Below are 23238 nucleotides of genomic sequence, written 5' to 3' on the forward strand. Positions count from 1 at the left end.
CTACAGAATGTAAAATGATATATATATTAATGGGATCCCTATATTAATACTCAAAACTAATTTTAAAATTGTGCGGGCAAATCCGTAAATTCACTATTACGGACGACTGTGAACGTAAAAGGTACCAAACTCGTTCGCCGAACTAGTGTCACCGACCATCGTTCCAAACTCTCTCTGTTCCCTCCTTTCCCCAAAACCAAAACCAAAAAAAAAAAAAAACCCTTCTTTGAATAAAACCCACCTCCCAATTCTCAATTCTCAATCTCAAAACTCGCATCCCACATTCCTAATCAGACCTTCTGTTAATTCTGAGCTACCCATTTCTCTTTTCCACTTTTATTTTGTGGGAAAACACTTCTCTCAGTTCGTTACAGATAAAAAAAAAAAAAACCAACCAAAAAGCTTCAAACTTTACCTCATTTCATCTTCGTTTTCGGATTCTGTTGAATACCCAGTTCGTTTTTGATCACCAAGATCGTGTATTTTGGTATTGGCTGTGTGATTGAAGTGAATTTTGATATTGGTTTAATGTAAAAATTGGGGCTTTTGATGAATAGAGTGGTGAAATTGATCTGGGATTTGATCAATTGGGAATGGAGAATATTGGAGAAGCTCTAGATGATGATGGCGCTGGATGGTTCGAAGTGAAAAAGGTCTGCGCTTTTTTGGGTTTTTAGTGCCTCATTTTGTTCCATTTGTAAAGTTACATCAAGTATTTCAGTGTTACATTTCCTGTAATTTGAATGAGGGGAGTGAGTGGTTGAAGTCCAAGTTCAATTTATATTGTTCAGATGGGAATAATGAATTGGTTTGAGTAAACCTATTTGCTGTTGTATTGTAATTGAAGCTGATAGAGTCTTGCTGTGTAAAGGTTTGTTCTTGTCATTTATCTTCATTATGATAAGTAAGTTGAGCTTAAATGTAGACCTGGAAATGTGGTAGAGTCAGTTTACCAAAAGCAAGAAAGAACGAAGGAAAACTAAAGAAACTGCATTTTCATTTCATAATCAGGACAGGGTTCCCACAATAACATATATAGTCTTTACAAAAATGTTATAATCTGAACCAACTGTCAACTAGAACCAAAACGTGTCCAGCTCAAGAGTTAAAGCTAATAAGATAATGGACCAAAAGCAAGGAAAGTCAGGAATGAACAGTAAATGATCTTATCAACTCCTCCCCCCTTGAGTAGGGCCTGACCTCAGGCACCAAATGCAGGAAAATCTAGAGTGTCAGAGGATTCGTCACTTGGTGTGGCAGTAGGTGCTTCCAGTATGGCTAGGAATGGTTGTTTACATGAGTGGGTGGGGGTGTACTGCTCATCACAATTAAAGCATAAACCTTTTGCTCTTCTCTCACGTTGTTCTGATGTGGAAAGGATTCTGGGATTGCGATGGGTCGGGGTTTTGGTAAGTTGTACTTGTGGTGGGTTAGGTGGTTGGGTGGTAGCAGGTGAGGACAAGGTATGGTTGGCACGGTAAGGTAATGGGGAAGTGGTTGAGTATGGAGGATTGGGGGAAGGTCGGAGGTCGACTGGAATTCGGAAAGCTTAGCCTCACAGCATCGTGCCAGCCTTTGTGCCTCTGTCAAAGTGAGAGGATTGAAGGTTTTGACATCGTTGCGGATTGCCGGTTTCAGGCCGCCCAAAAACATGGGAAGAAGATGATCATCGTTCCAATCCGGGGCTCTGCAGGACAGTTTGGTGAAGGCGGTGATGAAGAGCTCCACTGTTGACGTCTGCTGCAGGTGTGATAGTGCAATCTTGAAATCATGATTCGCACCTGCGCCGAAATGGGCCAAGAAAGCCGGTACAAACTGCTCCCAAGTAATCAATGGATGTCGTTGTTCAAACGAGTTCATCCAAAAACAAGCATCGGGTCCAAAATGGGAAGCTGCAATGGCCACCTTTTCTGATTGTGGTATGCGCTGGGTGCGCAAATACCTTTCGACCATGGTGATCCAACCGGCAGCATCATCACCCGTAAATCGAGGTAAGTCGACTTTTGGGGGTCTGAAGAATTGGGGTTCATACTGAAGTGTGTGGTGAGCTTGGGTGTGGTAAGCGTTATTTGTGGTGGTAAATTGTGGTTGTGGAATTGATGAAATGGTGGAATATTGCGGTGGTGCAGATGGCAATGGTTGATGTGTGTGTGGATAGGACTCGGGACGTGTAGGTATTGGTGATGTGAGAGCTGGGAAAGGAGTAGGAGAATTCAAACCTTGGTAAGAAGTGATTGGGGTTGAGATGGACCCAAATGTTATAGGTGGGATGTGGGCCGGTGTACGCGGTGGTGGAAGTGGTGAAAATGATGGAGTTGAAGTGGGGGTGGAGGGAGATGCCGAGCTAAGGGGTTGGTGTTGTCCAGTAAGAACTTGCATCATAGTGCTTTGCAAAGCTGCAAGTCGTGCAGTGATGTGATTTTGAAAGGATGTATGGTTATTGTTGACTGCGTCAATTGCCTGGTGGAATTCCTCTTGAAGAATGGCTAAGGAGTTGTGAAATTCTGCCCTTTGTAAAGGTTCTGCTGCATCAGTTGGTTGATAAGAGGAAGAAGCTAGGTGGGTAATTGGAGGAGGGGGTGGTGGTGGAACCAAAGCGGAGGTGACTGGGGTGGAGGAGGGAGCAGGAGCTTGCACGGTCCGAGCCATGCTCTGATACCAGTTGGTAGAGTCAGTTTACCAAAAGCAAGAAAGAACGAAGGAAAACTAAAGAAACTGCATTTTCATTTCATAATCAGGACAGGGTTCCCACAATAACATATATAGTCTTTACAAAAATGTTATAATCTGAACCAACTGTCAACTAGAACCAAAACGTGTCCAGCTCAAGAGTTAAAGCTAATAAGATAATGGACCAAAAGCAAGGAAAGTCAGGAATGAACAGTAAATGATCTTATCAAAATGTTGGGTTTAGTTGTGATCATTATCATATCAATGTGTAAAACTCTTTCTACTTTTGAAAGTTAGATCATCTTTTAGGGCAAGGGAGTGGTTACACTGATCATGAAATTCAACTTTGCATGTCGATATTGGCTTATTATCTTTAACTTTTTAATTGAAATTATGACCGTGAATTTTTTTGTATCTGAGGACTTTTACTTGTTAAAACATGCTACAATGTTGTCTCCATTTGAATTTTCCATTTTTTAGAATAATATAATGCTTATAGATTTTTAGCTGTAACGCTTCCCTGTTGATATCGACCTGTATTGCAGATTTGTGTGTTTTTCCAGAACTTAATTGTTTCATTTGGTATCAGTAACATGCATTTAACTTTTTATCTTTATTTGTTTGTCTCCTGTCCAGAAACAGAGAAGTAGCTCAAAGTTGTCTCTACAGAGTTGGGTTGGGGGAAGTTCTGGGAAGAATGCTAACTCTTCGAGTGGTCACTCCTTATCAATTGAGAACAGTAGGAATTATTTTGGCAAGCGCAGATCCCAGCTTCCAAAAGTAGGGGGAAATAGTGCTGTACATAGCCAAGGAAGTGGTGCAAGCACCATTCCTACGCCAAATAAGAGTAAAATGGGTGTTCCCTGTGATATTGGCATTGACAAGCAATGTGCTAAATGTCCCATGTCATCTCCTTCATTTATTACAAATCCTGATGGTGAAACTAGAGATCTAGAGAAGATCCCTGCAAGAGATAACTCTGAAGTGGTTCATAAAATTAAGTGGGGGGATCTAGAGGATGATGGTTTGGCACTTCCTCTTACTAACGTTGTCGGCACCAGAATCAAGTTTGGTGCTATTGGAGATGAAAATCTGGTGGCCTCCAAAGAGCATGAGAATTGTCATAGTTTTGTCCCTTCTGCAAATTCACAAGAAAACAAACTGTTTGCTGCATCTGCGGATGCCAATAGTGTTTCTCACCAGACGGCGTCAGTGAATGATAAGGATCAATTGTATGAAGATAACTGCAAGGAGGTGGATATTATATCTGCTGAAAATGTTGAGGAGCCAATTCAGAATGACAAAATGGTTGATGTGGATAACAATACTTCAAATTGCAAGGCTATACATACCGAAAACATTGAAGCAGTCGCTGATGATCCTGTAAGTGCTAGCACTTTGGCTTGTGAAGAGGGTGGGACAGTGGGGAAAGTTGAAGCACCTGTGGTTGTAACTGTGGTAAGTAATCCTGCAATTTTTGAAGAATCAGGCCCCGATGGCAGTTCAAGTGAAGTTCATATCTCCAAAGATAAAGACTTAGTTCCACCTGACAAGAGCAACCCAGAAATTTGTGCAGAGCCTACCCTCACACCATCTGGACATTATATGTTGAACTCAAATATGAGTGCCCTTGGAGATTGTGACACAGGTGAAAGCAAAGAAAGGTTTAGGCAGCGACTTTGGTGCTTTCTCTTTGAGAATCTTAACCGGGCTGTGGATGAGCTTTATCTTCTTTGTGAACTAGAGTGCGATGTAGAGCAGATGAAAGAGGCCATTCTTGTTCTTGAAGAGGCTCGCTCTGATTTCAGAGATCTGAATACTAGAGTGGAAGATTTTGAGAAAATAAAAAGGGCACCATCTCAGTTGATAGATGGGGTGCCCATCACCTTGAAGAGTGACCATCGTAGGCCACATGCTCTTTCATGGGAGGTAAGCTACCCTTCTTCTGCTCATTAAAAACATGTTATTCTCAGTTTGATGTGAAATTGAAACCTTGATGTTTTCTTTTCTCCATCACTATGAAAATGACAGGTTTCTTGTGTTTTTTGAAATTTCTGAAAATGATATAATCTTGTAAACTGCTAGTCAATGTCACATGCAGGTTAGAAGAATGACAACTTCTGCACACAAAGCAGAGATACTATCCTCATCTCTTGAGGCTTTTAAGAAAATTCAGAAAGAAAGAGCTAGCTTTTGTGCAGCCAATGATGCTAAACTTATGGGCCTTAAGTACACAAATATCCAATCTAGTGATAACCTCAATACGTTACCTGCAAGAAATGATGGGAAATTAAATTCTAAAGAATCAACAATGAAGTTAAGAAGATATAGTGGAGGTTCAGATCTCATTGAAGCCGTCACTAATGGGAATAAGAATACTGAATCAAGCAGTTTGAGCAGAGTAAAGTTGGTACAAAATGGGCGTGTCTCTCAGAATTCATCTTCCTTTGTTGTTAATGCATCTAGATTGCCTCCTAGGGACAATTCTGCTGCTGGAAAAACTAAGAGAGAACAGTCTGGGTCTGAAGCCGAGAAGATGCTTGCTAGGAAAGAAAAACTGTCAACAGAAGGTGGTGTTGAAAAAATTGCCAAGTTGACCAATCAGTCCAAAAAGCAAATTCCACTTTTGGAAAAAGATAAAGAAAAGAGGAATTCAGCTCCATGGAAATCCATGGATGCTTGGAAGGAGAAGAGGAATTGGGAGGATGTTCTTTCATCTCCTTCTCGTGTCTCTTCCCGAGTTTCACATTCGCCTGGCTTGAGGAGGAAAAGTGCTGATCGTGCACGAATGTTGCATGATAAACTAATGTCTCCTGAGAAGAAGAAAAAAACTAGTTTGGATCTGAAGAGAGAGGCAGAAGAAAAACATGCCCGTGCTATGAGAATCAGAAGCGAGCTAGAGAATGAGAGAGCTCAGAAGCTTCATCGTAGTTCAGAAAAGATGAATAGAGTTAATGAATTACAGGCTGTAAAAAATATGAAGTTACGGGAGGGAATGCATGCTCGTCATCAACGCAGTGAGTCTCGACACGAAGCACATCTAGCTCAACGAGTGAAGAGAGCTGGTGATGAAAGCATCAAAGTTAAAGAGGTTCAGTTCATAACTTCCTTAAATGAAGAAAATAAAAAGCTCAGTTTGCGCCAGAAGCATCATGATTCAGAACTGAGGAGAGCTGAAAAACTTCAAGTGATAAGAACTAAACAAAAAGAGGATATGGCGCGAGAAGAAGCTGTTTTAGAGCGGAGGAAACTCATTGAAGCTGAAAAGTTGCAGCGTCTTGCTGAAACACAGCGGAGAAAGGAAGAGGCTCAAGTTAGAAGGGAGGAGGAGCGTAAAGCATCAAGTGCAGCACGTGAAGCAAGGGCCATCGAACAACTTCGGAGGAAGGAGGAAAGAGCCAAAGCCCAGCAGGAGGAGGCTGAACTGCTGGCCCAGAAATTGGCTGAGAGACTAAGAGAAAGTGAGCAACGCCGCAAATTTTACCTGGAACAGATACGAGAGAGAGCTTCTATGGATTTCAGGGATCAATCTTCACCTTTATTACGTCGAACTTTAAACAAGGATGTTCAGGGAAGATCATCATCAATTAACAATGGCGATGATTATCAAGTAAGCAGTTTCTCAGGCCTAGGAAGTTGCACTTTTGCGGAAAGCAATAATACAGCACAACATTCAATGAAGCGGAGAATTAAAAAAATTCGACAGAGACTTATGGCTCTAAAATATGAAATTCTTGAGCCTCCTGTTGGTGCTGAAAATGCTGGCATTGGATACAGAACAGCACTGGGAACTGCAAGGGCAAAGATTGGGAGATGGCTTCAAGAACTTCAAAGACTCCGACAAGCAAGAAAAGAAGGGGCTGCAAGCATTGGGTTAATAACTGCTGAAATGATCAAGGTATGTAGGTTTTGAGGATTACCAGGTTGTTATACTGGATAGTCGAATATAAATTATGATGTTTGCATTAAGCATTTCTTTGTAGAGTTGATGATCATTATTATGGAAATTATACCATGTTTGCATTTTCACCTACCTAGAATGAACACTCGCAGCTCAGAAAAAGAAAGATCCAAATGTGCTGATGAGTGACTATATTTGTGCTGAAAAGTTGCTTTTCAGATAAATGTTCTTATGTCTCTATTTTATGCTTGAAAATGCTCTGCCTTTCTGATGTTCCAGTAGGGTTTTTTTAAGTTTAATGTAATTATGGGATGGCTATCTTGACTTACAAATGCTGTATGCTTTTCTTTTTCTGAACATAGTATTTGGAGGGAAAGGAGCTGGAACTGCAGGCTTCCCGCCAAGCTGGTCTGATTGATTTTATCGCTTCTGCCCTGCCTGCTTCTTATACATCAAAACCTGAAGCCTGCCAGGTGACAATACATCTTTTAAAACTCTTAAGGGTGGTGTTATCTCTGCCTACAAACAGGAGTTATTTTCTTGCACAGAATCTCTTGCCCCCTATCATCCCAATGCTGTCTGCTGCCCTTGAGAGCTACATAAAGATAGCAGTATCCTTGAATCCTTCTGGTAATGTTAATTTCCCATCTACCAAAACCTCAGTTGAAAATTTTGAATCAATATCTGAGGTGTTGGATGGTTATTTATGGACTGTAACAACAATAGTCAGTCACATAAGTTCTGATGAACGACAGCTCCAAATGAGGGATAGTTTGTTGGAGCTACTGATTGCCTACCAAGTTATTCACCGGCTGCGAGATCTCTTTGCCCTTTATGATCGACCCCAGGTGGAGGGGTCACCATTTCCATCGTCAATTATCTTAAGTATAAATTTGTTGGTTGTCTTAACTTCCAGGTCTGAAACTGATTGTCCTATTGATTGGAAAGAAGTACCTATTGAAACACTGCTTGGAAATGGAAGTGAAGAGGCTAAGATTGCTGAGTGTGATAATTCGGAATGTCTTCCTTCAACTCAGACCTTGGAAGATTTTAGGCCTCCATCATCATTGGTGAATGGTGGTAAATTTGTACATCTCCCAGATGTACCAGAGGATGGACCAGTAGATGAGATGTGTAAGATAAATGAATCTGTGGAGTCAGTAGCTGCTGCTAAGAATAGTGAGAAAGAGCAGTCTAATAGTCTGGTTGAAGCAAACAATGCTAACACCTTCAAAACAGGTGTTCCAGATGAACCCCAGAAGATGCTGAATGAGGATATTATGAAGCCTTTTGCATCAGTGGAGGAAGAGAAACACTTGGTGGATACTGGTGCGGAACATAAGTATGATAACAGTATGAGCTTGCAGCAACCGGTAGCATTTCTTCTTTCAGCTGTATCAGAGACAGGGCTTGTCAGTCTCCCATCTCTGTTGACATCTGTGTTATTACAGGCAAACAATAGATTGTCTTCTGAACAGGTAATTTTACTGTCAAGCCCAATATAATTTGCTTGAATTGATGGTTCTGAATATGTACCGTTGTAGTGCTCCCAATGTTATTAACATCGTTGCTGGTTGGTGTTATTCTTACTGTAAAAGAGTTGTGGTAAGATATTACAAAGACAAATTTTGATACAATGCAAATTAACCCCCATCCCTAAATGTAAGCCTTGCATAGTGATATATAAAATCTTGGGCCTGTTCACCTATTGCCAATTTTGGGCTGGATGCTAGATTCCTACAATTACCATTGCTCTCTACATATGGCATCATGGTCATGAATATTGAACCTGGAAACTAAATGTAAAGATAAACTTCTACTCTGTTTCAGGCCTCAGATTCCCTCCCATCTAATTTTGAAGATGTAGCAACTGGAGTACTGAAGGTGTTGAACAATTTGGCTCTTTTGGACCTTAAATTCATGCAGAGAATGCTAGTAGGTCCTTTTAACTAAAATCTTTGTTATAATGGCTCCCAAACTTTTGATATGCTCACTCTGTAATGTCATCTAGAAACTGTTGGCGATGAGCTTATCTATTTCTACTTTCCTGATCTGCTTGCAGGCTAGGCCTGACCTAAAAATGGAATTTTTCCATTTGATGAGTTTCCTGCTTTCTCATTGTGCCAGCAAGTGGAAAGTAGCTAATGATCAGGTAACCAATTCATGTCACTATTTGGTTTAATTCTATGTTTTAGTAGTAATTGCATTATTTCATCTCTAAAGTAGTTCCAAACTATCTGTTCACCTCTGTATGATGTTTTGTGTCTCAGGTGGGGCTGCTTTTGCTTGAATCTCTTTTGCTTCTTGGTCATTTTGCCCTGTTCCACCTTGGGAATCAAGCTGTCCTTCGTTGGGGAAAGAGTCCTACCATTATCCACAAGGTCAGTGAAGTCTTCCATACAAATATTTACATCTTTGAGTTGTATGGATAAACTAACTATTTAGTGGGTGAGGTCAGGTATGCGATTTGCCATTTGTATTCTTCAGTGATCCTGAGTTGATGCCAGTCTTGGCTGGCACGCTGGTTGCTGCCTGTTATGGGTGTGAGCAGAACAAGGGTGTGGTTCAGCAGGAAATGAGTACAGATATGCTACTCTCCCTGTTACAATCTTGCAGAAACGTCCTGCCAGCAGTTAGATCCAATTCTAAGTTGGACAGTGGCCCAGCAGATGATGTGCCCCTAAGATCCGGCCGTAACAGTACCAAGAACTCTAGGGTTTCTTCCGGAAAGGGTGTTGCTTCAGGAAACAGCATGAGAATTGGCAAGATGAGAAGCCATAGGGAAAGTAAAACAATTAGGAGTTATGAAGAGTTGGCTCCGAAGCAGATTCTTCCATCTACAGACACTGCCTCTATGATGCTGCATTGTAGATTTCCGAACAGCTTCATCGATAGAGCAGAAAATTTCTTTTCAACTGAGAACCCCAGCATCGCTGGAGTATGACATGCATGGCGGTGCGTCTCATTTTGACAGGTAATGTCATCTTGAGTGTGCATGCTGAATTATTTTGGCATTTTTGTTTCGCGTTCCAAGCAAGTTACAACATTAAACTCAGATTTTCCACAGAAGTTTCCTTTGAAACTGAATCTGCAAAAGACTTGCTGTGACTGTCGGAATAACTGAATATAGGCATCAGGGCTTAAGTCTCCGTCGGTATAGGGGTCGTATCAAAAATATGTTATGAACACAAGTGTAAAAACAATTGTTGTTGTACTGTACAGAATTGACAGAATAAACTTATGGAAATTCGATTATTGAGAACTAGCATTCCGCAAGTAAGATTGTTCTTGTAGACTTGTTGAGTGCATGGATGATAAAAGGATATACTAGTTGTTAGACTATGACACGAGTATGTAATATTTTCTATTTCTTGTAATAGAAAAACCCAAATGCGAAATATAGGTATTCAGAGAACTGGATTTGAAGCATTCCAAGTCTCTATTGCTTAGGTATGGGCCTCTCCCAAAAATCATGATGTACGGGAGAATTTCAATAAAAATTAGTCTTGGTGTTTGAGGACAAGTATGAAATGATAAACAGAGAGAGAGAGTAATGTTTCTGTGAGAATAGAGATTCAAGTGTGTTTATTCATCTCACACAAAGAGGTATTTATAGGAAAATATTACAAGTGTGAAAGCTCAAAGAGTAACTCAATTTGATAACCTCTACATTCACAGCTGCAGCCTTCTATGGTGGCTGTGATGATGATAAAATGCCATGCTTGTTGCCCTTTGGCATAAAGCTTGTCACACAAGTCACAATACCTACATTATACTCAAGTACCTATTTGTATACATGATATAGACATTTATACTATGACTCATGTTTTGTACATGTGAATCATATATACTACAACACTCCCCCTTGGATATTTCATGTCAAATAGTATTGTTTAGGTCGTGCGCTTCGAAATTGCCTCGTTAAAAACCTTGCCAAGTAATAAAACCCTGTGGGAAAAAACAACCTTGGTCGAAGGAGAAAAAGAGCACAACGCGCGTTTGAGCGTGGAGTATGTAACTGGATACTCCCCCTGATTTAGACTCCCCCTGAAGATCGTGGGAGTTCGGATAGCCTTCTCAATCCGATACTCTTCACATGTTTCTCGAAAGGGGATTTTGGTAACGACTTAGTAAATAAGTCCGCTACATTTTCCTCTGATCGGATTTGATTTACTTCAATTTTCAGAAGTGTTTGTTGTTGCTGATTGTAGAAGAATTTTGGCGATATATGCTTGGTATTGTCCCCCTTGATGAAACCTAATTTCATTTGCTCAATACAAGCTGCATTATCTTCGTAAATGCATGTAGGTTCTTCTGTGGTGGACTTCAAACCACAGGTTCCTCGAATGTGTCTATTTACAGACCTTAGCCATATGCATTCACGCACAGCTTCATGTAGAGCAATAATCTCTGCATGATTTGAGGAAGTAGCAACAAGGGTCTGTTTCGTGGATCTCCAAGATATCGCGGTGCTTCCCATGGTAAAGACATAACCTGTTTGGGAGCGACCTTTGTGAGGGTCAGAGAGATACCCTGCATCAGCAAAGCCCATCAAAACATCATTATCATTTTGATGGAGGGGAGGAGGAGAACGTCGGCCACCATGGAAAGTGTCGCCGGCGTTCATATTGCGGAAGGTGGCTTTTTGCCATGTGGGATCTAATCCCATACTTCCGTCCTTTCTTTTCTCCCTGTAGGGATAAAACAAGCCCATATCAATCGTACCTTTTAAGTATCGAAAGATTGTCTTTATACCAATCCAATGGCGGCGTGTTGGCGAGGAACTATGTCGAGCCAACAAGTTCACTGCGAATGAGATATCCGGTCTTGTGCATTGAGCTAAGTACAATAATGCACCTATTGCACTTAGATATGGCACTTCAGCCTCTAATAAGCCTTCGTCCTCATCCTTTGGACGAAATGGATCTTTTCTGGGCTCAAGGCTACGGCTGATCATGGGAGTACTCACAGGCTTTGCTTTATCTTCATTAAAGCGCCTTAGTAATTTTTGAGTATATGCTGACTGATGGATCATAATCCCATCACTACGGTGCTCGAGTTCTATTCCGAGACAAAACCGTGTTTTCCCAAGATCTTTCATCTCAAACTCGGATTTCAAATATTTAGCAGTTTCTTTTAACTCATTTAGAGTTCCAATTAGATTCATGTCATCGACATATACTGCTATAATTGCAAATCCGGAACTTGTTCTTTTAATGAACACGCATGGGCATATTTCATTGTTAATATATCCCTTCCTAATCAAGTAGTCACTTAGACGGTTATACCACATCCGTCCGGATTGTTTCAATCCATATAGTGAGCGTCTCAATCTTATTGAAAACGCGCTCCGTGGTTTAGAGCCATTTGATTTGGGTAATTGAAGTCCATCTGGAACCTTCATATATATCTCTGAATCTAGATCCCCATAGAGATATGCTGTAACCACATCCATAAGCTGCATGTCAAGTTTTTCGGAAACTACCAAACTGACAAGGTAGCGGAACGTTATAACGTCCATTACGGGAGAATATGTCTCCTCGTAGTCGATTCCAGGGCGTTGTGAGAAACCTTGTGCCACAAGGCGGGCTTTGTATCTAACAACCTCATTTTTCTCATTACGCTTTCTAACAAAGACCCATTTATGGCCAACAGGTTTTATATTTGGTGGTGTCAGCATTATAGACCCAAATACCTGTCTCTTTGTTAGTGAATCCAATTCAGTCTGGATCGCATCTTTCCATTTAGACCAATCTGCTCTTCGTTGACATTCTTCAACAGAGCGAGGTTCGATATCATCGTATTCTATAATTCCTTTTGCAATATGATATGCAAAAGCATCATTAATAGTCATAGAATTTCTATCCATCACCCCATGTATACTAGTGTAATTCATGGAGATCTCTCTATTCTCTGGAATTGGTTCTTTTATTGGAGCGTCCTCCAATGATGTCTCTTTGACATAACCATAATCCGGAATATTTTCATGAGAGGGATTAATTGTATCGATGATTAATGGATTATTTTGTGCCAAACTCGCTTTCTTTCTTGGGCGAGAATCCATCGAACCAATGGGCCTCCCGCGCTTCCTGGCGGGAGCCATGGGTCTAGCCACTACATCACCCATATAGGGGACGTTGGCGCCATTCTCATGTATTCTTGAGATGGCATCATGTCCTCTAGTGTTAGGGACATCAATCCTTGCAGGCACATTTGCAGAAGGTATATGTGATCTTGTCACTTTAGCGATATCAGAAAACGCATCAGGCATTGATTCTGCTACGTTCTGAAGATCGAGAATCCTCCGCACTTCTATTTCAGATTGTGCTGTTCGGGGATCAAGATGAGACAGAGTGGGGACAAACCACGACAATTCCTGTCTTTTCTGTTGAACATTACTGTTCATGTCTCCCCCTAATGATGGGAAGACTGTCTCATCAAAGTGACAATCCGCAAATCTAGCGGTAAATAGATCGCCTGTCAAGGGTTCTATATAGCGGATAATGGTGGGAGAGTCATATCCAGTATAAAGACCCAATCGTCTTTGAGGACCCATTTTGGTGCGCTGTGGCGGCGCAATTGGCACATAGACTGCACACCCGAATATTCGTAAGTGTGAGACATCGGGCTCATACCCAGTGACCATCTGGGAAGCAGAAAATGGTTGGGTGGCAGTGGGCCTCAGACGAATAAGCACAGCTGCGTGCAATATTGCATAGCCCCAAGCAGAAATAGGGAGATTGGTGCGCATAACCAATGCTCGAGCAACCATTTGAAGTCTTTTAATGGCAGCTTCTGCGAGACCATTTTGGGTGTGTACATGAGGTACAGGGTGTTCAACCTCGATCCCAATGGACATGCAATAATCATCAAAAGTTTTTGATGTAAACTCTCCAGCATTGTCAAGACGAATTGACTTAATAGGATGATCAGGGTGGTGAGCCCTTAATTTAATGATCTGTGCTAGGAGTTTAGCAAATGCAGCATTTCTCGTGGATAATAGCATGACATGTGACCAGCGTGTCGATGCATCAACCAACACCATAAAATATCTAAATGGTCCGCAAGTTGGTTGAATAGGTCCACAAATATCACCTTGTATTCTTTGCAAGAATGGTATATTATCTTTAGAGTCCTTTGCATAGGATGGTCTTGATCCTACCTTTGCTAAAGAGCAAGCCTTACAAAACGAATGATATGAAGTAGTTCTTTCGACCAATCTTTGGTTCGTACTTCTTTTCGTTTTGAAGAATGGATGTCCGTGTGAAGTTTTTAATATACGGAGCATCATATCACGACCTGGGTGACCCAAGCGGTCGTGCCAAAGTCTATATGTGTCAGAATCCCATAAATTTTCATTCATGACATGGTTGGATTCAATTACTCTGATAGTGGTTGCATATAATCCACTAGAGCGACACATAAGTTTCTCTAATACTCGTGTATTTCCGTAGTTATTAGAGGTAATGCAAAGGAACTCTTGTCCATTCTCACAATGTGTTTCCACATGAAGATCATTGGCTCTTATATCTTTAAAACTCAATAGGGTTCTTCCAGCCCTAGGAGCATATAGAGCTTCGATGATATTAATATTCGTGCCATTTGGCAACAAAAATTGAGCTGGTCCTCGACCATGAATCAATTGTGATGATCCTGCCATCGTAGTTATTGAAGATCGACTAGGCTTCATCCATAAAAATAATTGCCTGTGTCGTAATATAGTATGTGTGGTGCCACTATCAAGAAGGCATTCCATTTCTCCGGAAAACATACTGAAAAAGGAGTAAAGTTCGGAATATTAACACATGTCCATGACATTGAATGCGATACTTTATTAATAAGGAAAATAACCAATGATTACATCAAGGTTTCCAAAGTCTATTCCAAAGTACAATCAAACTTTATACAAATTGTAATTGCTCATTCCGTTTGGTAATTCCAATGAAATATGACCAGGGAAGTAGAGAGATGTTGGTGGAGCGAGGCTCGCTTAAATACCATGGTCTCAATTACTTTCCTAGACATCATATTTCATTGGGTACACCACATAAGAAAAGTCAATACAATTGTTATTGATTAAGGCACATTTGCCCTTGGAAAATAGAAAAGGACTATTCTAATCAAAGTCTGCTGCATCCTCGTGCATTTGTTCAGCTTTGAAGTCCTCTATTGTGAGATTGACATCTTCACTATCTTCATTTTCGGCAAGGTTGGATTCTTGCTCCCTGTTTTGCCTATACTCTTTGTAGCTTGCAGCTAGTTTAGTACTTGCATGGCATTGTTTGAACCAATGCTCGATTGATCCGCATCTATGACACACGTCATTATGGTTGCCTCCTTTCATTGGAGGTGCAGTTTGTCCATGTTGTGGATATTCCCTAGGAGGGTTACTGCTACTACCACGCCTTATGATGCGACCTCCACGGCCCATATTGTTATTATATTCACCTCTCCCACGTGTGGAGTTGCCACCACGTGTGAAGTTGCCACGTGTGGAGTTACCACCACGTGTGAAGTTGCCACCACGAGTGTCCGCTTTAAAGTTGCGGTTTCTCTCTTTATTGGGGTGGTTATATGGGCCCGTACGCCTTTCTTGTCCCTTATTATTAGGGTATTGCTGCTTGCGCCCCTTTTTGGGTGCATTATAATTTGCCTCACGGACGCTCTTGGTTCCTATGGGCCTAGAATTATAATTCTTTACAAGGATGTTGTCGTACTTTTCAGATACCGACAAAATATTAATAAGCTCATTAAACCTTGTAATTCGTCCAGCATTGACTTCTGTGCGAAATTGCTTTGATATCACAATTGCTGAGACGGGAATGGTGGAGAGAGTCTTCTCAAGTAGCTCATCTTCTGTGAGAGGCTTTCCACAGAACTTCAACATAGCTTTGAGTCGAAGAGCTTCCGAATTATATTCTGCAACAGACTTAAAGTCGGAGAAGCGTATATTATTCCACTGAACCTTCAAGTCAGGGAGGAGGGTATCTTGGATATTACCAAAACGCTCTTCTAGCGCTACCCATAAGTCTTGAGCATCTCTCATTGACATATACTCTAGTCTGAGAGCTTTATCCATATGGCGCCGCATCAAGATAATAGCTTGTGCATGCTTTGTAGGTGTTCTTTGGAACACAAGGCCTGGATTAGGAGCTTGAATTATGGGCAATATCCCTCTTGAAGTGAGGTGGTTCTCAACGTCGGTTACCCAACTATAGTATTCCGAACCCGTTGAGTCAAGCATTTGAAAGTCGAGTCTAGGTGCATTCGACATCCTGAAGATAAGAGAAGATATATTAGTGATAGGAGCATTTTAATGTGATATTTTAATAGTTATTTCCTCACATTTTGCTTAGTTAATTCCTTAACTGAATCGATTTTAATTCAATTTCTATTTTTAGGTACATTGGAGTAAATGAAGGTGAAATGAGCGTTAGGTCCATAATTACCTAGAAATGATGGAGAAGAATGAAAATGCACTAAAAAGTCAACCTTGAATATTTTCTTACTCCAGCTAGGAGAATCAGAGCCAAGCAAGGAAGAAGGAGCGGCCGCCTGACCAAATGAACTTCAAATGAGCTGAAACCTTCCAGATCCATTCTAGACACCCAAAGGATCATTTCTTATGAAGAGTGCCAGAGAAAAATATGAGTGGAAGGCCTTCAAACAATCAGCCCAATTTTCTACAGAAGCAAAACCGGAAAACTGGACCTGTAAGAGGTCCAGCAGCATTTCCGGCCCAACCACATGGATTGAAGCTCTGAAAATTTGTCAGGATTATCTACACTCATAGTGGAACATTTCATATGAAGAAGTCGAAGGCATATAATGAAGTCTTGTTGGAGAAATAATTGAAGGAATAAAGGGGAAGAAACTGACCTGACAACAGCTCAACACCACATATTCATGTTTCCCACCCACATGAAGAAAGCTAGATGCTTTTCTCTTTTTCCTTGGATATATTTTTTCTACAATCTCTTTAATAGATCATCATCACTTCCATGTTGCTGCACCTTCATGCTTTGCTTTCATTTCATCATTTCTCTTTCTTTTCCATATTTTACAAATCACTTTCATACTCCACTTTCATTATTTTTCTTCCACTCATCATTTCACTCTTCTTTTTCTTCCCTATATAAACACCTTCTCCTCTCATTCTAAAACACATTCCTTCATCCATCTCATCTTCTTTGTCTCTCCATTTCCTTTCCATTTTCCCAAACACATTCCTTCATCCATCTCATCTTCTTTGTCTCTCCATTTCCTTTCCATTTTCCCAAACACCAATTCCTTCATCCATCTCATCTTCTTTGTCTCTCCATTTCCTTTCCATTTTTCTCTCCATCCTCTAGTGCATTCAACGTTTCAAGCAAGGGAGAAGAAGAAGAAGAAGGAGCCGTGAGCATCATCATCCATCCTCCACCTTGAAGCTTGCTTTCGAGATTCAAGAATCCATAACGTTTCATCCTTCATCCCCATCTCCATCTCACGGTGTAATTCAACCTCTTTCTTTGTAATCTTGCTTAGTTTCGTGAGAATTGTTTTTAGTTAACATTTATGTTTGAACAAGGTTTATATTCTGAAATTTTATGATTGAATAAAGAATTTCGATTCTTATGTTGTGATTCCAAAGTTGCTTATGTGTGATTGTTCGATTGAATTTGCTTGATAGAAAACTTTTATATGTTTATCTTATTTGGGTCGACACTTATAGGATTTGCATGTAATTGGTGCTAGGTTTAAGAACATGAAATCGACTTTTCGTTTTGTGTAAACTTGAATCAAAGTAGTAAAGGTTTTGGACAAAAATCGAATTCAATTGAAGAGGATTGCAATTAGGTGAACTTATTCATACTAAGTTGTACACTTGAGTTGATAGCCTTTCTCTATGTGTAATGCATTAAACATGACATGATTGACTAGCTTTCTAGGGTTTGATTGCATGTTTAATAGGATTAATCTAGGTGCTTTCGCTTAGATTAATTAGCATTGAAAAGTAAAATATGGGAAATCGTTTGCTTTCGAATGTTTCACATGATCAACTCCTTTCACATGACTTGGAAGAACAATGTAGGGTTAATTCGAATTCAATGATAAACTTGGGTTTAATCTTTGTTTCTTATGTTTCATTCTTGAACATGTGTTTTTATATTTTCTTTATCTTAATTTTCAATTCTATAATTCTTAAACCCCCTTCCTTTTTATTTTGTTACTTGTATATATTTCTATTCTTTACTTTATTTTTGTAAATAATACTTTATTATTTTAATTCTTTATTTGTTTATTCAATTGTATATATTTATTCTTTATTTTATTTTTGTAAATAATACTTTTCTTTATTTGTTACACAATTACAGGTGTACCCTCAATCCCCGGAATAGAACGATCCCTATTTGCTTATACTACTAACGACATTTTCAGGGTTAAATTATGCGCTTGCTTTGAGCGCATCAATTTTTGGCGCCGTTGCCGGGGATTGAAAAATCACTTGCTAAATTGTGTCATTTATTGTATATATTTGTTGTATATAAATTGTTTAAAACTTAGTTTAAATATTATTTATATTATTGAACACGAATTTTAATTGTAGATTGTAAATTGAGAGGAATAGGTGAAGTCTCTTTTGTTAATATTGGCCTAAACCCCTTATTGGTACCTAGCTCAGGTCCCTTAAGGTTGAGGGCGGCCTTTATTAACACTTGTTGAACTGTCTTCACACTTATGAACTTTTTCATCTTAGTAAGTATAGCCTATGTGGAATGGTGTCTAGGAAGGGGACAACGTTCATGACGGGTTTTTGAATCCAGAAGTGCTTGCAAATGGGCGTAAACCACTATGTGGGAGTAGCTCATGCCAAAATGGATTTTTCCTCTCGTGTTCGTCCTCCCCCACCTGGCCATTTCAGTAAGGTTGCCCAAACGATTTGAAAGGGAGTTTGTGTCTAGGCGACTATACTTGGGCCGCACGTCCACTTGATTTACCGCTTGGAATTTGATTCGATATCAATAATGTTTATAATAAAAGAAATACTTGTGAATACTCTATACGTGTAAATTATTTTGTTGTTTCACACTTTAAACTTGTAAAAATACTTTTCACGTTTTATACTCACTTGAGTACTTAACTTGTGTTTTATGTACAATATACTTGTTAATTATACTTGTAGTTTGTAATTAATAGTTATACTTGTTTTTATTTTGTATTTCTTTGTTAATTATAGTTACTAACTTTATTTAATGTAGGTACCGTCTGGCTGCAAGACGTAAAATACAAGCGCTACTTGGGAGGCAACCCATGCAAATCAGATTTGCTTTCTCTTTCCCTATTTCTTTTTATTTTTCAATTTTTCTCTTTAGTTTTTATTTTAGGATTTGTTTTCGTAAATGTCTTCTATCTATGCTTACTTATTTCATTGCATTCTTTTAATTGATTACATTGAAGATAATGCAATATTTAAGTGTGGGGGAAGAGATTTATATTTTTGTCTTTCATTTTGAGTCCTATATATATATTTGTCTTTTATTTTTGAGTCCTTTATATTAAAAAAAAAAAAAAAAAAAAAAAAACTGCATTCATTCTGTCTTATTAAATTCAGCTATTTACAAAAAAAAAACAAAAAAAACAAAAAAAAAAAAAAAAAACTTTAGACACTATACTAAGCCATGTCTGCATCTCCGTAGGAGTTGAGGCTGAGCTCAAGGGAAATACGAAAGCCACTCGCCCGCATACCGCTCCTCCAAAGGAGTAAATGGAGGTACAAGTCTAGGCTGAAAGACTTTAAACATTAAGCGCTGCATGGGAGGCAACCCATTTCAACCGTATCTGTGGAGGAGCCATCAAACGCAGATTTGCTTTCTTGAACTCTTCCTTCTATTTTATTTTCATGAATTTTAAGTTGTTTTAGGTTTCGTTGTGTTCATTTTCTCTTCTATGCTTGATTTATGCTTTGCATGATTTATATTTGTTTATACATTGAGGACAATGCATGAATTAAGTATGGGGGACGGATTATTGCTTTGTTGTGTTTTTAGTAGTTAGTATATAAAAAAAAAAAGAAAAAAAAATGTGTTTAACAAAAGAAAATGTTGTGATACACTAAGGTATATTGGATTAAACATAGTCTTGAAAAAGGGTAGCTGTTTCAGTCCCATTGCACATCGAGACTCCCTGTTCCCGTATCTAAGTGTTGAAATTAAATTAAATTGTAAAAAAAAAAAAATGTTGGTTTTAGAGTGATTTTGTTTGTTTGAGTCTTAGGATGCTCCTAACGTCTAGGATGAACATGTCTCTGAATTCATGGCTGAAGGTTTTCACAATCAAAATAGAACTTAATTGAATTCTGTGGTTAATCGACATTGTGATGCTTGTATGAAGATTTGAGATAGGATTGTAACTTGGTTCATTAAGCATGCTAGGATTAAGTCTAATTCATTTGACCCGAAGTGAGCTATTGAGCTAAAATACTTTCTTTTCGAGTGATTATTGATAATTCTAGAATTTCGTGGCTGTATTTGCAAAACCTCACCATTCTTTGGAAATCCAATGATCATGTGCCATAGATTTTAATGGACTAGAGAGTACTAGAACTCGGCTGTTGTGACTGTCAAAACTTGTATGCCATAATATGCACTGATCCTGGATAGGATAGAAGGCATTAGGGTAACCACCATAGCCAAACAAGCATGTATCCCCAATTGTGCCCGTCGTGGGACTCCTTAGAATGAACCCCTTTGAGCCTACGTTGAAAACCTTTGTTTCATCACCCTCACTACCCTACCATGAGCTTAGTACAGGATATCTCTACCCTTGTCTTAAGGACTTAGTAGAGCATGACATAGTATGTAGGGGTGACGATGAAAGACAAGTGTGGGGTGGGGAAAATCCAAGAAGAAAAAAAAAAGAAAAAATTTTTGCCTTGAAAAAAAAAAAAAAAAAAGAAAGAAAGAAAAGCGGCAAAAGAGAAGAAAAATTGAAAAGAAAACTCTTGGGAAAATGTTGAAGTGTGGTTTTGGACTTGCAAATTTGTAGAAGGCTCAAAGTTGAAAAATTATGCCTTTGTCCATTCCCATGTTGGTTAGAGTGAAGGTTTGGCCCAAAACAATGATATTTGGTCTACAAAAATGATGACATAAGGTGGTCCTTATATGCTCTGCTAGGTCCTTAGGATTTTTTTTGTATCCTTAATCTTCATTTCAAAAACCCTAGCTTAGCCCCATTACAACCTGTTTTAAGTGCTGACTTGATCCTTGAGATGGGCAGTCTTTGGTTAGTGGAGTCAGTTACGCAGTCGAGCTTATGGTTTAGGTCCATTTGTGCACTTAGTCATTTCATGAGGTCTTTAAAAATTCTTCACAAAATGTGTTTATTGATGAAATATGCAAGCTGTTTGTTGCCTTACAATTTGTTCTCTTGCATATACTTGAGTGTGAAGCTTTTAAGCATAGCCATTTCTGAGAGAAAAATCGAGAGTATGCCCTGTAAGTTTGGATTGGACTTGTTCGAAACATGCTATCATTCACTGTATAACTTAAGTTCTCCATATCTTGCTTAGTCATATGAATGTCACAGGTTTATTAACCATGGAATTATCTTTGTGATTTTGATTAAGTGTTTAACGTGAAAGCCATGAGTTTGGAGTCTCTGAGACAACAGTTAGGAGCAATAGAGTCATTTACTTGCCTTTTGTCAAGTCTTTGTTTTGTTTTGGATTTTTTTGTTTTGTTTTGCTAAGGGACTAGCAAAAGCTAAGTGTGGGGGAATTTGATAGGAGCATTTTAATGTGATATTTTAATAGTTATTTCCTCACATTTTGCTTAGTTAATTCCTTAACTGAATCGATTTTAATTCAATTTCTATTTTTAGGTACATTGGAGTAAATGAAGGTGAAATGAGCGTTAGGTCCATAATTACCTAGAAATGATGGAGAAGAATGAAAATGCACTAAAAAGTCAACCTTGAATATTTTCTTACTCCAGCTAGGAGAATCAGAGCCAAGCAAGGAAGAAGGAGCGGCCGCCTGACCAAATGAACTTCAAATGAGCTGAAACCTTCCAGATCCATTCTAGACACCCAAAGGATCATTTCTTATGAAGAGTGCCAGAGAAAAATATGAGTGGAAGGCCTTCAAACAATCAGCCCAATTTTCTACAGAAGCAAAACCGGAAAACTGGACCTGTAAGAGGTCCAGCAGCATTTCCGGCCCAACCACATGGATTGAAGCTCTGAAAATTTGTCAGGATTATCTACACTCATAGTGGAACATTTCATATGAAGAAGTCGAAGGCATATAATGAAGTCTTGTTGGAGAAATAATTGAAGGAATAAAGGGGAAGAAACTGACCTGAAAACAGCTCAACACCACATATTCATGTTTCCCACCCACATGAAGAAAGCTAGATGCTTTTCTCTTTTTCCTTGGATATATTTTTTCTACAATCTCTTTAATAGATCATCATCACTTCCATGTTGCTGCACCTTCATGCTTTGCTTTCATTTCATCATTTCTCTTTCTTTTCCATATTTTACAAATCACTTTCATACTCCACTTTCATTATTTTTCTTCCACTCATCATTTCACTCTTCTTTTTCTTCCCTATATAAACACCTTCTCCTCTCATTCTAAAACACATTCCTTCATCCATCTCATCTTCTTTGTCTCTCCATTTCCTTTCCATTTTCCCAAACACATTCCTTCATCCATCTCATCTTCTTTGTCTCTCCATTTCCTTTCCATTTTCCCAAACACCAATTCCTTCATCCATCTCATCTTCTTTGTCTCTCCATTTCCTTTCCATTTTTCTCTCCATCCTCTAGTGCATTCAACGTTTCAAGCAAGGGAGAAGAAGAAGAAGAAGGAGCCGTGAGCATCATCATCCATCCTCCACCTTGAAGCTTGCTTTCGAGATTCAAGAATCCATAACGTTTCATCCTTCATCCCCATCTCCATCTCACGGTGTAATTCAACCTCTTTCTTTGTAATCTTGCTTAGTTTCGTGAGAATTGTTTTTAGTTAACATTTATGTTTGAACAAGGTTTATATTCTGAAATTTTATGATTGAATAAAGAATTTCGATTCTTATGTTGTGATTCCAAAGTTGCTTATGTGTGATTGTTCGATTGAATTTGCTTGATAGAAAACTTTTATATGTTTATCTTATTTGGGTCGACACTTATAGGATTTGCATGTAATTGGTGCTAGGTTTAAGAACATGAAATCGACTTTTCGTTTTGTGTAAACTTGAATCAAAGTAGTAAAGGTTTTGGACAAAAATCGAATTCAATTGAAGAGGATTGCAATTAGGTGAACTTATTCATACTAAGTTGTACACTTGAGTTGATAGCCTTTCTCTATGTGTAATGCATTAAACATGACATGATTGACTAGCTTTCTAGGGTTTGATTGCATGTTTAATAGGATTAATCTAGGTGCTTTCGCTTAGATTAATTAGCATTGAAAAGTAAAATATGGGAAATCGTTTGCTTTCGAATGTTTCACATGATCAACTCCTTTCACATGACTTGGAAGAACAATGTAGGGTTAATTCGAATTCAATGATAAACTTGGGTTTAATCTTTGTTTCTTATGTTTCATTCTTGAACATGTGTTTTTATATTTTCTTTATCTTAATTTTCAATTCTATAATTCTTAAACCCCCCTTCCTTTTATT

The 23238-nt window shown here is 39.0% G+C and overlaps 2 protein-coding genes across 2 annotated transcripts; one reads left to right on the forward strand and one right to left on the reverse strand.

Annotated features, from left to right (window-relative positions):
• The first annotated feature begins 137 nt into the window (after positions 1 to 137).
• LOC112176073 lies at positions 138 to 9866 on the forward strand. Its single transcript, XM_024313890.2, has 8 exons — positions 138 to 653; positions 3307 to 4599; positions 4772 to 6568; positions 6934 to 8049; positions 8402 to 8506; positions 8634 to 8723; positions 8842 to 8952; positions 9030 to 9866. Exons 1-8 carry the CDS (start codon positions 594 to 596, stop codon positions 9513 to 9515), a joined length of 5058 nt encoding a protein of 1685 aa, XP_024169658.1. The 5' UTR covers positions 138 to 593; the 3' UTR covers positions 9516 to 9866.
• A 4821-nt stretch (positions 9867 to 14687) lies between these two features.
• Positions 14688 to 15458, reverse strand: LOC112180769. Its single transcript, XM_040510706.1, has 2 exons — positions 15020 to 15458; positions 14688 to 14908 (listed from the first exon to the last, which is right to left on the reverse strand). The coding sequence occupies exons 1-2, from the start codon at positions 15456 to 15458 to the stop codon at positions 14688 to 14690; spliced, it is 660 nt and encodes a 219-aa protein (XP_040366640.1).
• Positions 15459 to 23238: the final 7780 nt, after the last annotated feature.

The sequence above is a fragment of the Rosa chinensis genome, chromosome 7 (genome assembly GCF_002994745.2).
Source record: "Rosa chinensis cultivar Old Blush chromosome 7, RchiOBHm-V2, whole genome shotgun sequence".
Classification (NCBI taxonomy): domain Eukaryota; kingdom Viridiplantae; phylum Streptophyta; class Magnoliopsida; order Rosales; family Rosaceae; genus Rosa; species Rosa chinensis.